This window comes from Cydia amplana, chromosome 9 (genome assembly GCF_948474715.1).
Source record: "Cydia amplana chromosome 9, ilCydAmpl1.1, whole genome shotgun sequence".
Taxonomy (NCBI): Eukaryota; Metazoa; Arthropoda; class Insecta; order Lepidoptera; family Tortricidae; genus Cydia; species Cydia amplana.
The window spans coordinates 2,369,390-2,386,668 of record NC_086077.1 but is presented as its reverse complement, the minus strand read 5'-3'; the positions used below and the strand labels follow the sequence as shown (position 1 = coordinate 2,386,668).

Genomic DNA, 17,279 nt, shown 5'->3' with positions numbered 1-17,279 from the left:
CGCTATGCACTTATACGGCTGATGATACAAGTAGCCACTTAAAGAATCCCTCCCAACACAGGCAATAGGCTACATGACTAATTAGGGTTCCGTAGCCAAATGGCAAAAAACGGAACCCTTATAGATTCGTCATGTCTGTCTGTCTGTCCGTCTGTCCGTCTGTCTGTCCGTCCGTATGTCACAGCCACTTTTCTCCGAAACTATAAGAACTATACTGTTGAAACTTGGTAAGTAGATGTATTCTGTGAACCGCATTAAGATTTTCACACAAAAATAGAAAAAAAAACAATAAATTTTTGGGGTTCCCCATACTTCGAACTGAAACTCAAAAATTTTTTTTTCATCAAACCCATACGTGTGGGGTATCTATGGATAGGTCTTCAAAAATGATATTGAGGTTTCTAATATCATTTTTTTCTAAACTGAATAGTTTGCGCGAGAGACACTTCCAAAGTGGTAAAATGTACACACATTTTACCACTTTGGAAGTGTCTCTCGCGCAAACTATTACACCCCCCCCCCCCCCCCTGTAACTTCTAAAATAAGAGAATGATAAAACTAAAAAAAATATACGATGTACATTACCATGTAAACTTCCACCGAAAATTGGTTTGAACGAGATCTAGTAAGTAGTTTTTTTTATACGTCATAAATCGCCTAAATACGGAACCCTTCATGGGCGAGTCCGACTCGCACTTGGCCGCTTTTTTTTTATGGTATCAATCGATCGGGTTTGTTTTTAGGATCAAATGTCTATATGGGACCCATTGCATTAAAGTAACACAAAAGTCAGAAATTGTAATCAAAGGCCGACAGTCGCACTTCACTCGCGAAACGCCCTATACAAAACGGCCAGAGGCCGTGACGTCATCGCCCATCTTGTAGTATGGACAAAACAAGAAAATTGCGTTTTTGTCAGTGAAATATTGCGTTCATGTATATAGTTGCTATACAATATTTTATTGCATGAAATGTAAGGAATCGAATGGTACCCTTACTTTTATCGTTTTTGGAAGTTTAAACAAAACTTAAATTTTGAAACTTTCAGGTCCTGTATTTTTGTAATTTTTCAATATTTTCTTTTAATATCCACATTATTGTGATAAATTGCTCGTTTGCTATCTATTTTACTAGATTTTGTTCTAAAATTCAACATGTGTCATCCCTATTCTTTGCTTACCGGGTCTGCCCCATCCCCTAAACCATGGCCATGTGTATTTTAATAGTTATTTTCGATACAAGTGCGAAAAAGAGGAAATTCGAAACTAATGGCGATAAATTAAAACACGACCGAAGGGAGTGTTTAAAATCGACACGAGTTGCGAATTACCTATTCGCACGTGTATCGAACAACGTTTTACAGTATATATGGCACTTTAAAGTTTCGACATACGCACGAAAAGTGCTATTTTACGCACTAGTGCGGAAAAGTAGCCCCATATGTACTGTAAAGAAATAAATGATTTTGTATTCGTATTGTATTTGTGAAGAATTTTTTCGCTCGGTGTGGACGCACTATTATGTAAAAGTAAAAACGTAACCATTGTAATCAAGACGTGACGTTGAACAATTAACAGTGAAATTGTAAACTTATTTATAAATATGTATCTAATGTATCCCTAAATGTAATGTGTATGTAGGATTTTTTTTAATAAACAAATTGGCTGATTAAACGTTTATTAATACCTGATTCTATTTTTTTCAATTAGAACCCAACCTTATTGTCTTATTTTTACATGACTACCCAAAATAGGAGTGTAAAGTATGACTGCTTGCATCTAAATCCGTTGCGTAGTTTTAAAGATCTAAGCATACATAGGGCAGACAGACAGCGGGAAGCGACTTTGTTTTATACTATGTAGTGATAGGGACTAGCGACTCGCCCCAGCTTCGCACGGGTTACACAAAACCTTATTAAATTATACATCGCATCCTTCCCCAAGAATCATTCTATTAATAGGTGAAAACCGCATGAAAATCCGTTCTGTAGTTTTTGAGTTCATCGGGAACAGACAGAAGCGGCGGGGGACTTTGTTTTATAAGATGTAGTGATATTTGTTCCTTTCACTTCATTTTGTAATTACGCTCACTCAAATATTGTACTTACAGCCCTTACAGGTACCGACGAAATGTAAGCGCAAATATTCCCTTACGTTTCTAATAAAATTCATGTAGGTAAACAAATGCATTTCTTACTTCAAAATCCAATTGCATCGATCGTAAAACTTTCAAAAGTCCCTAGTCATTAGTGCGAACTTTTCCAACTGAATAGGCCGACTTCATTATAATATTCAGAGAACTCCGAAGGATTTATATCCAGTTCCGAGCGGCTAACGAATGAAGTTTTTAAAAGTATCGCGCGGAGTTAGGGAAGACGCGACGCGATTTTATGATACTTCTTGAAGTTGCCGGTATAAGTTAGGTTTGTGATATGATAAATCTACTAGTGAGAATTTATAAGTTTTATAACTTCCATGGATCGATTCGATACGGTAGTTCATCACTAGACCTTGTAAAACAAAGTCCCCCGCCGCGACTGTCTGTTTGTGTGTAGGTATGTATGTTCGCGATAAACTCAAAAACTACTGAACGGGATTTTCATGCGGTTTTCATCTATCATTAGAGTGATTCTTTAAAAAGGTTTTTGTCTATGGTAATCTAAATATTGTTACCCAAAATTATATCTAGAATATAATTTAACTAGAACAATACCATTTTTCTTCAAACCCGTAAGTTCCATTTTAAAAACCGATCGGCTGAAACGCCTTACATTCATTGCAACCATATTGCAACCCTCAAGAGACTCCGGCCAAGTGGTCTCGAAATTCTTATGGTAGAAAAGGAAAGCGGAAGTTATCAACTTTTGCCTTTGTTAGCCCCTTCTCTGAATTCAATGGTTTCCTGTAGGACGTTTTGTAAGCGCTTTTAATACAGCTTCGTTTGAAAGATATATACCTAATTGTATGTGTGTTTAGGGCCATTTTGCTTCTAAAAAATATTGTTCTTCTATAATATAGGAATAAGGAAGTCCTATGGGCTTTGGTGAATAGAGTCCCCTATTCTGAACAATATTAGCGTTCACCGCGTAGGTACCTATGTCATGTCCTACAAAATCTTTCACTTAGTTACGAAAACGTAAGTAGGTACGGAATTTTCGTACCTACCTCAACGGAAATTTACATAGGTAGGTACCTATCACAGATCATATAATACTACATTTTTTGTTCCAAGTTGGGATTTTGTTTTTATTTGAACTAGAACGAATCTAACAAAAAAATAAAGTCGCCAAAAAATCGGCCCATGCACCTATTCAATATCATTTCCCCTAATATTACATGACCAAAAAGAAAGAAAATTCAGGGCAACAGACGCGACAGCAGTGAAAAAGTATCAATTAGCCGCAGACAGTTCAGTACATTTCTTTGCTCTGAGCAATTAGCTCTAAGCACGCCAAGTAATTTGCTCAATCCGGGGGTTCTTAAGGTGCGCCAAGCTTAGGACTTTTCCACACTAAAGCAGTTCTAAGGCCAGAGGACAATGCAAAAGTTTTTACAGTACCTACATAAGATAGTGCGGGAAAGAGCACTTTCGGTGCGTATGTCGAAAGTTTAAAGTGCCATATGTAGGTACATATGGCACTTTAAACTTTCGACCACATGTAAAATTTCCTATTCGCACGTGTATCGTACAACGTTTTACAATAGGTATTGTAAAACGTTGTACGATACACGTGCGAATAGGAAATTCGCAATTCGTGTCGGTTTAAAACACTCCCTTCGGTCGTGTTTTAATTTATCGCCACTCGTTTCGAATTTCCTCTTTTCCGCACTTGTATCGTAAATAACTACCTACCTACTCGTATTTCTGCTTTCCGACCATCTGGATCTGGAGTATCTACTTTGGATAGCGTCAACTTTCGACCCGCTGCGTTAAACGAAGTGGCCGCTTTCCTGCTCAGAGCTATAACCGCAAAAATCGAAGTTCCCAAATTGCGGGCATCTTTCTCTGTCACTCTAATAAGCCTTCATTGGAGTAAAGGAGAAAGATCCCCGCAATTTGCGAATTATTTCTGTTTTCGCGGTAGGCTCTCAGATCTCTAGATGGCTGTACTGCCCTAGGTGTGTACTTAATACTTATACTAGTATCTATTTTATTACCTACCCTTGTACTATCCAACTATTTTCAGGACACTCCTTTAGTCTGAAAAATCGCACTTCCAAAAATTTTTGCTGCTTGTAGGTAGGTAGGTACTCGAATAGATTTTTTGAAGCGGCGCGACCAACCCACGACCTTAGGAGGAGCTACCCGCAATTTAAAAAACATTGATATTTGAAACTTTACAAAGACCCTTGTGCACGCGGCTTTACCGCGCCCCTTCTTAATTAATTGCAGACGCTACTAATGCTCCTCATTTCGACGACACTTTGTTTACCTCTCGGATATGGGGAGACATCATCATCCTGGAAGCCTAATTTAATGTCATGGGTAAAATAGGTTAATTAGGTACTCATTGTAACAACAATGTTCTAAGCCAGGGGCTTTCAGAAAAAAGCGTGATTATTAAGGTACCATTAACTTAGAAAAAACATTGAATGTTTGAATATGGTCCATACAAAATGAATGTGAAAATGTGACACAAAATTGTAGTTTAATATTTTTCGGACACTTTCGTTTGTATTTAAATCTAAGGTACTTAATTAGTCCTCGTGATTCTGAGTAGAATAAACCAATATTCGCTGTATTAATAATAAGCTTAACTGATATTATTAATATTCGAACCCAGGGCTTCCGCTTCGTAGTAACTACCGACAAGCATAAGTAGGTATTAGGTAGGTACCTATACCTACTTTTAAAATTAAAAGGATTTAAGTGACCCTTCTGAATAATTCAATTCAAATTCAAAATTTCTTTATTTAAGACAACAATGGTCATAGTAAGGGCATTTATTTGTGTGATGAGCACAGATACTTGTTCCTGAGTCATGGTTGTTTTCTATGTATTTAAGTATTTGTATATTATATATATCGTTGTCTGAGTACCCACGACACAAGCTTTCTTGAGCTTACCGTGGGGCTTAGTCAATTTGTGTAAGTAATAATGTCCTATAATATTTATTTATTTTATTTTATTTATTTATGTAGGTATATTATTATTGTATAGGTAGGTATATTGTTCTCAGGTTAGTTGTATTTGAAAGTGATTCTTAGAAACTAGGTACAGTCAGCTACAGAGAAAAGGTACCACCTCTGCATACAAACTTCTATGTCTGCAGAAGACTACCGTGTAAGTATTAAGTATCTACCTAACTACCACAAAAAAAATGTGCATTACATATGCACTCCTCTTTTGGAAGTAAGGTTACGATGGAGATATTAATTATTATAATTTGTCATCATTAATTATAAGAAAATCATTTCTTGCAGTTTTACCTATCTAACGTATTACGTACTATAATAGGTACGTTTTATAAAACCTAATAGTAGTTTATGCAACAGTGATATAATAAGGGTTATGAGAGAGGTTCCTCAGGGGGGTGACGAAATAACAATGCCGTGTAGGTTAAAAATCAGTCTATTGTATCACCAACACAATAAATACAATAATCCGTACACTCACAAGTTAGTCGTACACACAATTTGGGGTTTTAAACCCAATAATCACTTAATCTATTCGTTTTACATTAATTAATTAACAAGTTTTCGAGAGCGCGATATAAGTGTGTCGATCGACAAGACAGAACGCGCTCGCCATTCTGTTCCGCGGGAGCGGGACGACAACACTACGTCTAACGTTAGAGCGAGATAGATAGTTATAGCTTCCGCTCTACTCCGTATAGCGCGCCGGGAGTTGGCCACGAGAGGCGCGCGCGGGTAATTTAATTGACGACTGACCGTTGGTGTCGTTTACGCGGTTTGCTATATGCTCCCCCTCTAGTCCTGGAGAACGCCCCCGCTCCTGGACTAGTACCCTATCATTCCTATCAGCCTTAGCTGGACGTCCCCGATTCCTCTTAGGAACAACAGGTCGTGGGATATCGCCATCGTTACCTTGGTAACGGGTAAGGTCCTGAGTGTGGTATCTTCCGAGAGAAATATCCGGTTGGTCGGTGCTAGCGATTGTGTACGTTGTAGGGCTAACCTTCTCTGTTATGACGTACGGTCCATCGCGACGTGGGAGGAACTTAGCAGTTACATCCTTAGATGTATTACTCAGCAGGTGCGACTTAAGGAGGACCAAGTCACCTACCTCAAATTCATCTGAAGGTCGGCGCGACGCATCGGCATACTGCTTTGCTTTATCCTGTTGGACCTCCACACGTTCCCGAATACCTGATAAGGAGTTTAAAAATGATCGGAGATACGGAGTAATCTGTGGGACAAAGTTATCTTTATCCAAGATGGCACGTAGGTCATGGATGACCTCTGTGGGTGACCGCATTTCCCTGCCGAAAGTTAAATAAGCGGGTGATTTACCTGTGGTGCGGCATCTTGCACTGTTCAAGGCGAACCGAATCACCGGTAACTTCCGTGGCCAAGAGGTGTGGTCTTCTTCCACGAGTTGTGCTAACATCGCTTTCATGTCTCGATTTTTGCGTTCCGCAGGGTTGGCCTCTGGGTGGTATAACGGGGCGAGATTCTGTTTTATCCCTAGAGCTGCCATGCACTGACGCATAACTGCGGATACGAACTGGACACCATTGTCGGAAATGACTCTACGAGGTAGACCAAAACGCATAAAGTACTCCTCGACGAGAATCACCGCGCAAGCTTCAGCAGTGGCGTCCTTGAGTGCGTATAGCTCTGTCCACCGGGTAGCAGTGTCCTCAACGAGGAAAATCCACCTCTCCCCCTGGTCTCCTGGTGGTAATGGACCGAATAAATCCATGGCAAGCACTTCATTGCGCTGGTTCATGAGCGGTGTTTGCAGAAGGCCTGGAGGCTTGGTATTTGTGGCTTTGTAGCGTTGACAGTGTATGCAGGCTTTGACATAATCAGTGATTATTCTCCGCATACCTGTAAAGTAGTACAGCTCGGCAATCTTCTGATACGTACGATCGACGCCAGGGTGTCCGGCAACTGGCGAGTCGTGACATTCCTTCATAATCTCGGCTCGTAGACTACTGGGTATGACGAGCTGTGGGGTTTCACTATCTGAATCGGGGTTGTACCTGTATAGTACACCTTGTTCGACTAAGTAGCCGCGCTCCGTCCATCGTCGAGATGCCACCTCGTCGGAACCTTCGATTTCTTTGATAATCTTCTCCACTTCGGGGTCAGCGAGCTGTTCGCGCCTCAGCTCTGCTGGGTTTTTCGTTGGTAGGTCGACCACGACTGAGCAGATTCCGCAGACCTCACGGGAGTCCCCGGAGCAGACTGGCCTACTCAGCGTGTCGGCTACCACGTTCGCCTTCCCCGGAGTGTATTCGAAACGGATATCAAAGGCCTGGAGTCTAAGGGCCCAACGTACTAACCTGCCTGCTGGTGACTTCAGTGACAGCAGCCAACGGAGGGGCTGGTGGTCACTGCCAATGACGACAGGCTGGCCGTCCAGGTAGGATCGGAAACGCTCTACCGCCCATACCACAGCGAGAGCTTCCCTTTCCGTAGTGGAGTAGTTACGCTCCGCTGCGTTGAGAAGTCGGCTGGCGTATTCTATCGGCCGCTCCTCGTTCCCTTCGCCTTGTAATAAGACCGCTCCAAGGGCGTAATTGCTCGAATCTGTCCTTAGAATAAAAGGACGACTGAAGTCGGCTTGAACCAGAATTGGAGCTGTGGTCAGAAGACGCTTCAGCTCAAGGAATGCCTGGGTCTGCTCTGGTCCCCAGATCCAGACTTGTTTTTTTCTAGTTAGGCGTGTCAATGGTTCGGAAACCTTAGAGAAGTTTGGTATAAACTTCCTAAACCACGAGCACGTTTGTAGAAAGGTTCGCAGATGCTTCAAGGTACCTGGTTCCTTCATCTCGAGTACCGCACTCACCTTATCAGGGTCGGTGGAAACGCCTTGTTGCGTTATAACGTGGCCGAGGTACTTAACGCTCTCACGCGCGAAAGCGCACTTCTCCCTGTTGACATGGAGGTTGAACTCGGCCAAGCGTTTGAAAACTGCTTCGAGGTCTTGTAAGTGACGTTGATAACCTTCTGAGATCACTAGGAGGTCGTCTAAGTATGCTAAGATAGTTACGTCTTTTAATGCTGAGCAGGAACGTAGGCGGTCGATCAGCCGTTGAAACGTCGCCGGGGCATTTTTCAAGCCAAATGGCATACGCTTAAAGCGGAAGGTACCTAAAGGACACACGAATGAGCTTTTGTCCCTGTCCGCCTCCCTTAACATTACCTGCCAGTACGATGAACGAAGGTCAAGGGTGCTCATGTAGCAATCTCGCTTCGTATTCTGCAACAAGTCATCGATGCGTGGCATCGGGTAGGTATCGGATTTGGTAATTGCATTCAAACGACGGTAGTCCACGCAGAAACGGATCTCACCATTCGCCTTCGGCACCATCAGAGCTGGTGAACTCCAAGCTGACTCGCATTCTTCAATGATGTCGTCTTTTAACATCTTATCAATCTCCTTCTTCATCAGCTCCTTCTTGGCTGGATTGAGTCGATAAGGTGGTACTGCTATAGGAGGATGCTCACCTGTTTCTATCCGATGCTCAGCGTAAGGGGTCGGAGCTCCCCCTGGTGTGAAGACGTGTGCGTGCCTAGTAAGGACGCCAGCAAGCGCCTGACGCTCAGCTGGTGTAAGATGACTTCCCTCGTCATCCCGGAGGACATTTGTGGCAGCACAGGTTACACTGGGCGAAGTAGGCTCGAAACACAGTTTATACTTAACCGTGCGGTTCCTGCTAAAACACCATACTAACTCGAGGAAATCAATATCTACCCCAGCAGCAGTGAGAAAATCGATGCCTAACAACGTTTCATTATTAGTCGCGTAAGGGAAAATTATGAATGGAATCTTAACGATTTCCTGTTCTAATCGCACCTCTAATACGGTAACTAGTATTTCCATTGTACGCGACACCCCATCAGCCAGCTTAATGTTGCGCGTTATCGTGCGAAGCGGATGGTTCTGATGTAGGAGAATAGCATATAGCGTGTGTCCCGCGACGCACCGCTTCGCTCCCGTGTCCACCAAACCAGTGCCTTTCGCGCCTAAAATCTCTATATTAAAAATCGGTCTAGTCGTTCGACTCACTGTCTCGTAATCCCCATCAACATAAGTCATGTACAGGTTTAACAACTCATCGTCAGAAATTTTACTACAGTCCGCGTCAAAAAAGGTATCAATTTCCGTAACGTCCCCGCCATTTGAAGGGTTAATGCACTTTGACGCGAACGGTGAGTATTCATTATTATTATTACAGGAACGATTATTATTAAATACGCACAAAAGTGGGTTAGGACAGTTTCTTATATTAGGCTCGATTTGTTCACGACTATCCGTCATCGAACTTTTCCGCGCGTCTTCACTTGAAATTATTGAATTATTATTAGAACACATCGGAACTATAACAGAACTAAGCGGTCCGCGGCAGCGAAATTGTTCGTTACATGAATGAGGGTTAGTCGTTTGCAAAGAATTAGTAGCACACGTAATATTTTTAAAAGCTATAGGTACCAAACAATGCACACATTTCTCGCCTATAGTTGTAGTGTTACATGCAGGAATCTTGTTACTACTTGGCCCATCGTATTCATAACAATAATGAATAGTGCCACTTTCGACTTTATTGTTATACAAAATAGGGCTCAAATTGCTGCATGTGTCACTCATAGCAAAATAGGGATTTTGTGATCTATTTTTCGACGTGATATTGCACGGGTTGAAATCGACACTATAAAAGCTAATATCACTTGTTTCACTGTTGGGTGGCACGTTAGCACTATTTGCAAAGTTATTCTTAGACGTGGACTCACCTGAGTTCATAAGCTTACGGCACTGGTCTTTGGAGTGTCCGAACCTTCGACAATACGCACACACGGGTCGCAGCTTCTTCGCGGTCGCGTCCGCGGCGGCGGTGGTGACTGCAGCGCCGGTGCCGGCGGTGCCTTGCGCGACAGCCGGTTGCGAAGGCGTCGGCGGCGCGCGCGGTTGCGCGGGCGCGGACGATTGCAGCGCCCGGGGCGGCGGCGGCGGCGCGGCCGCGGCGCCGCTGACATGCGATGTACCCGTAGTACGCGCCGTGGTTGTCGAAGCGGGAGGCGCGCGTTGGTTCGAGGTCACCGCGCGGCTTGAAGCCTGCGGCGGTGTTTGTTTCCTCTCCCCTTCGTCGAAGGAATCTTCCACGCTTCGTGCACGGCGGAGTAATTCTTTAAAGGTTGCGAAGTCCTCCCTCCGTAGCCTCTTCCTTATCCTGCTGTTCAGGAGTCCGTACGTCATGTCGAGTTGCGCCTTTTCGGAAATATCTCCCTCGGGAAGTCGCGCGAAAAGGGAACGTATTCGCGCCACAAACACGTCGGTGTTTTCCGTTTGCTGTGGCGATGAAAATATCTCTAAGTATATGCGATGGGGCGGGCGGCGATCACCGTAGGCACTTATAAGATTCTCTTTAGCCTGCTGCCATGAAGTAATTTGCTGCTTCACACCCTGCCACCATGTCGCCGCGTTTTCTTTTAAAAGGTACGCCAGGCCGCGCAGGACATTTGTATCCGAAACCTGTGCGCATTCACTGTAGGCGTCTACTGCGTCAATAAATGCTTCCACTGACTCCTGCGGCTGGCCGGAGAACGTGGTCTTGCAGCCCGTCAACGTTCCTTGACCTTGAGCTGTACACGACGTAGTACGCGACGATACTGATTGTAATAACTCTTTCAGGGCATCGGTCTGCGATCGCTGTAGCGTCTCTATGATGTTTTGCACATTTTGAGTCGAAAACATATTCATGTTGACCAATGCCGTAGTCACCGCGTCGGCTGCGTTCACTTCGCGGACTTCGTCATCACCGCCATTTTGCGATTCGTCGTCGGTGTCGGGCTCTGTACTAGCCGCTTTTCTCGTTTTCGGCGGCATAGCGACACACTCACTAAAGAAATGTACTTTCAACTACACTTTCGAACGAACTTGTTATTATTTCACGTTGGATGCGCCATATATGAGAGAGGTTCCTCAGGGGGGTGACGAAATAACAATGCCGTGTAGGTTAAAAATCAGTCTATTGTATCACCAACACAATAAATACAATAATCCGTACACTCACAAGTTAGTCGTACACACAATTTGGGGTTTTAAACCCAATAATCACTTAATCTATTCGTTTTACATTAATTAATTAACAAGTTTTCGAGAGCGCGATATAAGTGTGTCGATCGACAAGACAGAACGCGCTCGCCATTCTGTTCCGCGGGAGCGGGACGACAACACTACGTCTAACGTTAGAGCGAGATAGATAGTTATAGCTTCCGCTCTACTCCGTATAGCGCGCCGGGAGTTGGCCACGAGAGGCGCGCGCGGGTAATTTAATTGACGACTGACCGTTGGTGTCGTTTACGCGGTTTGCTATAGGGTTCTTAAAATTCAAGGGTCGAAGTTACAAAACGAGACGTAGTCGAGTTTTGTAAAAAAAGACCCGAGAATTTTAAGAACCAATTATGAGCTGTTGCATACATTACTTTTTCTATGACAGCTGCAGCAAAAAAAAAAAAAAAAAAAAAAAAAAAAAAAAAAAAAAAAAGTTATTATTAAAAAAAAGAGTTATTATTTAAAAAAAAAAGAGTTATTATTAAAAAAAAAGAGTTATTATTTAAAAAAAAAGAGTTATTATTGAAAAAAAATTGAGTTATTATTAAAAAAAAAAAAGAGTTATTATTGTAAATGAAAACATACCTCTTTCAATCAAGATGATCGGAACTTGTATCTTTAAAAAAAATAAAGCAGTTGTATTATACTCATAAGATGACTGCTAGCAGTCATCTTATGAGCCTATAGACAAAGCATTCAAATGACATTGCTTTAGATATCACTGTCAGTCATTTAATTGACACATTTAAGTGCTGGAGTAGAAAATAGTAGTTTATGCAACAGTGATATAATAAGGGTTCTTAAAATTCAAGGGTCGAAGTTACAAAACGAGACGTAGTCGAGTTGCATACATTACTTTTTCTATGACAGCTGCAGCTATTAAAAAAAAAGAGTTATTATTAAAAAAAAGAGTTATTATTTAAAAAAAATTGAGTTATTATTTAAAAAAAAAAAGAGTTATTATCGTAAATGAAAACATACCTCTTTCAATCAAGATGATCGGAACTTGTATCTTTAAAAAAAATAAAGCAGTTGTATTATACTCATAAGATGACTGCTAGCAGTCATCTTATGAGCCTATAGACAAAGCATTCAAATGACATTGCTTTAGATATCACTGTCAGTCATTTAATTGACACATTTAAGTGCTGGAGTAGAAAAAGTACCTATATAAACCCAGTTACCTAAGCCAAGCTTAACCTTTGAACTATAATTCTGTGAAATGAAATATCAATAGGTACATTACTTTACCTATAACTTTTTTCCAAATGGAGCCTGATTCAATTAATTTGATTGAAGCAGACCCTTGACTCACAAAGTGTCACAAGGAGCGTTGAGGGCTCTTCACACTGGCGAATGAATTCACGCGCGTGTTTCAATTTTTAAAATACTATTTTATTTTACAGCTTTCAATAGGCTCGTAGGGTATTCTAACCTAGCAGTTTAAGGGCTTTTAGGTACTTAATGTATTTTTATTTATAAAGCAGATACTTCTGCAATATTTACTTCACGTTTTTTAATTACTTAAAGGAAATATTTTTGGAAAAATTCACCACTTCGCGCTATGCGCCTCCCTAAGGGTGGTATTCCACCTGTCCAATTTCTTGGTATGCACTTGCTTTACTTGCTCCAGCTATGCAGATCTCGAGATTAGTCGCGAGACTTGCGAGCCTTGCATAAGATAAAACGTGCGCAAGTGCTACAGCATGTGTACAAATTTTCAATACCTATAATCATAGTATCCGAACGCTTCCAGATTGACATTTGTCATTAATGACGTGAGTGAATGATGTTGTTTCATTCCATTCATTCATCGTTCATGCATATTGCAAATAAAATTGTAATCCCACTTTAAATAAATAAATTGAATTGATAATGTGCTGTAATGTAGTGGAAAAACTTTTAAAAATGTGTCTCTAAAAGTGTAATGTGTTGTTAATCAATCTAATACTCCTACATGTGGCAGTCAGAGTCAGCTATGTGGGCAAAACATCGTATACTCGTCTGTTTACTATTTTTCTTTTCGTCAACTCTGGCTTCAGACGAGCCTAAAGAGGTCGTGGTAGACTGTAGTACGTTAAGGTTAGGGCAGTACATTTGCCCGGATCCGAGCATAGACCAAATAGATCCGGATACGCAGCAGTTTAGAGGCTGTTCTCCTGGAAAAGATGTACCTTCAGAGGGGGAGGCAGAAGGTAAGACTTAAGTGCCATTTATTTTGTTTGGGTGGACAGAGCCCCTTATTCTGTACAATATAGAGTGTGCGGAAAGAGAAGAGTCGTGAAATGTATGGGGCCGTATACATTCCACAACTCTTCTCTTTCCGAACAGACTCTAAGAGCAATTTCACCACATGTCCTACAAAATGTATGGAATTTTCATAACTCAACAGAAAATAACATAATTTTTTTTAGTACCATTTTGGGATTTTCGTATTTATTGCTTTTTAAACCGGCCAATTATTATCTTTATTTAAAAAAAACAAAATGGGCAATAAATAAAAATTGGCCCTCAAAAACTAATACAACCCTTTTATTAAAAGATTAAAAAAAAAACAAAGTGTTTAGACAACAATTTCACTCACTTGAATTTTTAGTCGCTATTGGCGACATGTTTATGGCCCTTCGGGGGTCCTTCCTCAGGCTCGAGTGCTCGCTCGCCACTGCAACTCGTCTAAACAGTTTAAAATATGTCTCACGAAAGTTTTGTACCAAAAAACTAAAAGGTTATCTTCTGCCAAAAGTGTGTAGGGCATTTGAATTCAAAAATCCTAATGAGTATATATAAATTGTATTGTTTTCTTCCAGTATTATGCAGAGCGGCTGACGGAATAAAATGTGAAGGAACCTCAAATTCCACCTTCAAAAGAAAAATGCCATGCAAATGGACAAACGGATACTCGTTAGAGATAGCGCTGCTGCTGTCCGTGTTCCTGGGGATGTTCGGATTGGACCGGTTCTATCTCGGGTATCCGGGCATCGGTCTGGCAAAGTTGTGCACGTTGGGATTCATGTTCTTGGGACAGCTGTTGGATATTATTTTGATAGCTGCACAGGTAATTTCAAATTTTGGTGTTTTTTTTTCTTCACACATCAGTTGAGACTGCATGTAAAATGCTACACTCTAGTAGGGTCCATGTTTGTACTTATTAGACCTTAAACACCTTTGTAAAATACCATGGATGCATTCATGGTATTTTACAAAGGTGTATAAGAAAATATCATGGAAAATTCAGGACTGCTTACCCATTTCTGTAACTAGGCAGCACAGCACGAATATTTATATTGCTGTCCCGCTTGCACAGTGGCATTGCCCGCTGGCTTCATAGGTAAGACAGCAATATAATATTCTTTCTGGCGCTGCACATGCTGATATTGGGCCCTTTGCCTATTTTTGTATTTCTAGGCTTTTTTTTTATAAATTGTATATTGTTTGTTGTATATTTTTGTAATTACGCGCGTGCGACACAGACAGGAAATGGCGAGTCAACATACGAAATTCTACGTGTTTACCATCCTTACTTTAGCTGTGGGAAAAGTCCAGGGCAACCCTAGGAGCAACCCTAGAGTAGGCCAAAGGTATGGTCTTTTCGAAAGATGGCGCCAGAACCTTTGGCTTACAGTCGCTTAGATGGCATTCATTTCAATATTTAACAAATTAACACATATCAGTGAAAGAATAAGGGTCAAAGTCAAATGGCGTTCTAACAGTTTAAATCTTTTGTCAAAAGATGGCAGTAAATGTACTGGGGCTACATAATTTACTCTCTATTCACTCTATTCTCTTTGCTATAGTTCGTTTTTTTTAGCATTAGAAAAAAGGTAAACAATCTTGATGTGTCATTTAATTGAAAAACATGTTTTAAAAATAAGTCACGGCAAATATGTAACAATTATGAATCTAATACGATCATTTATATTCTTCTGCTTTCATAAGTATAAGTTACTGATTTTTAAAAAGCATTTTTCAATTAAAAGACATGTCTAGATCGCTTACCTTCTTTCTAATGCTAAAGAAAACGAACTATAGTACTAAGACTTCCCTTTATTTCACAGGTTGTAGGTCCATCAGACGGCTCAGCCTACGTCATCCCGTACTATGGGGCCGGGGTCACAGTGATCCGCAGCAACAACGAGACCTACCTCCTACCGCAGACCGACTGGCACAACATCACTTGACAGTGGGGCACGATCTCCTTCGTCGTGGATGAGGACTATGAGTGGACTTGATTGTGGGAGTTCTATTATGTTGGTTAACCCCTCATTTCCCAGGACCTCTCAAATCCATACAATTCCGACTCCTATTGGAGCCACTGGGATCTGAGAGGTTAATAGGCTACATGACTAATTTTTTTTATGGTATCAATCGATCGGGTTTGTTTTTAGGATCAAATGTCTATATGGGACCCATTGCATTAAAGTAACACAAAAGTCAGAAATTGTAGTCAAAGTCCGACAGTCGCACTTCACTCGCGAAACGCCCTATACAAAACGGCCAGAGGCCGTGACGTCATCGCCCGTCTTGTAGTATGGACAAAACAAGAAAATTGCGTTTTTGTCGGTGAAATATTGCGTTTATGTATATAGTTGCTATACAATATTTTTTTGGATGAAATGTAAGGAATCGAATGGTACCCTTACTTTTATCGTTTTTGTAAGTTAAAAAAAAACTTAAATTTTGAAACTTTCAGGTCCTGTAATTTTGAAATTTTTCAATATTTTATTTTAATATCCACATTATTGTTATAAATTACTCGTTTGCTATCTATTTTACTAGATTTTGTTATAAAATTCAACATGTGTCATCATCCCCATTCTGTTTCTGTGTGGGGTCCATACTTTTTGAACTGACAACTGAGGGCCGTGGTACGAGTAAGCCAATTTTGTCAGTTTTGGCACCCTCATACTAAAGGAGTCGGGTGTAGCCCGTCGTACGTCGCGCTGCACGCGATCCAAACTAAAGCATAGAGAAATATAGTAAGATAAGAGTGCTCACATCAGTTTTGATACCAAAAACACTATTAATTTCAGTGTATACATCTAGCATCGAGTAGCGGAACTATCATTACTGCTACTTGACAATAGATGTAGCAGCGACCAGAAAGTCTTGTTGTTGAGCATAAGACTGATAGCAGTACTGATAGTTCTGCTACTCGATGCTAGATGTAGACACTGAAATTAATAGTCATTTTGGTATCAAAACTGATGTATGGAGTGAGCAATCTAAGTATTTTTTCTCTATGACTAAAGGTACCTATAATTGCACAAATTTTAAGTGTTGGCGCAAAGTGACTAAATTTCAATTTCCCACCTTTGTTTCTGACAAATTGGTTTGCCAGACTGTGGGTCCGCATTATTTTCGTGGGCCAGATTGGAAGGTTCGCGGGCCGTACTTTGGAGACCCTTATAACACATTCACTGTCACCCTGTTACCTATTCATACTCATACTTTGTATAGTCCGAGTACGTGCACCGTGCATGCGTGTGCGTGTATTCCAAATGGGGCTAGCTCAAATGACGCGTCTTGTTGTAGTAAAACATACTGAGGGCCTACCGCAAACTACGTTCGACGTGTTGCCTCCCTGTCACACATACGTACGAACTTACAAGTGCGCCAGAGAGGCAACACGACGAACGTGCTTCGCGGTAGGCCCTCTGATCTCTTTATAATAAGTATGTGCTACTGCCGCAAAATCAAAGAAATATTGCGTGTAGCACATTGCTCGTGGCCCCGGCAGCAGTGTTATTAAGTAGACTGCTTACCGGAATTACCACATCATCCCAAAGGCTCCCAACAACATAGATGCTGCGCGTCTTACGACATGATGCCCAGTTGTGCTAGCCCCACAGTTTGGAGATTAACTGCGTTATTCATAAACGGCTGCTAACTTAATCAGTTGATGATCCTCGTTTGTCCCTATCTGTCGTTATGCCAGAGAGGGACAAAGGACGATCATCAGCTGATTAACTTAGCAGACGTTTATGAATAACGCCGTAAGTTTGTAGCTTTTCATCTTAATAGTTATTTACGATACA

General features: G+C 41.3%; 2 protein-coding genes across 2 annotated transcripts; one reads left to right on the top strand and one right to left on the bottom strand.

Moving 5' to 3' along the window:
• Window positions 1–5,817: 5,817 nt before the first annotated feature.
• Window positions 5,818–11,105, bottom strand: LOC134650752 (uncharacterized). The gene has a single exon (XM_063505685.1). The coding sequence runs from the start codon at window positions 11,014–11,016 to the stop codon at window positions 5,824–5,826; it is 5,193 nt and encodes a 1,730-aa protein (XP_063361755.1). The 5' UTR covers window positions 11,017–11,105; the 3' UTR covers window positions 5,818–5,823.
• Window positions 11,106–13,076: 1,971 nt separating this feature from the next.
• LOC134650648 (TM2 domain-containing protein CG10795) lies at window positions 13,077–15,494 on the top strand. The gene is made up of 3 exons (XM_063505580.1): window positions 13,077–13,439; window positions 14,052–14,299; window positions 15,300–15,494. The coding sequence occupies exons 1-3, from the start codon at window positions 13,202–13,204 to the stop codon at window positions 15,420–15,422; spliced, it is 609 nt and encodes a 202-aa protein (XP_063361650.1). The 5' UTR covers window positions 13,077–13,201; the 3' UTR covers window positions 15,423–15,494.
• The last annotated feature ends 1,785 nt before the right edge of the window (window positions 15,495–17,279 follow it).

Bases quoted from the DNA above. Each gene is read 5' to 3' on its own strand.
- LOC134650752 (XM_063505685.1), bottom strand. From the start codon at position 11,016: ATGCCGCCGAAAACGAGAAAAGCGGCTAGTACAGAGCCCGACACCGAC.
- LOC134650648 (XM_063505580.1), top strand. From the start codon at position 13,202: ATGTGGCAGTCAGAGTCAGCTATGTGGGCAAAACATCGTATACTCGTC. The intron at 13,440-14,051 runs GTAAGACTTAAG...GTTTTCTTCCAG, and splicing joins TTCAGAGGGGGAGGCAGAAG to TATTATGCAGAGCGGCTGAC. The intron at 14,300-15,299 runs GTAATTTCAAAT...TTTATTTCACAG, and splicing joins TTATTTTGATAGCTGCACAG to GTTGTAGGTCCATCAGACGG.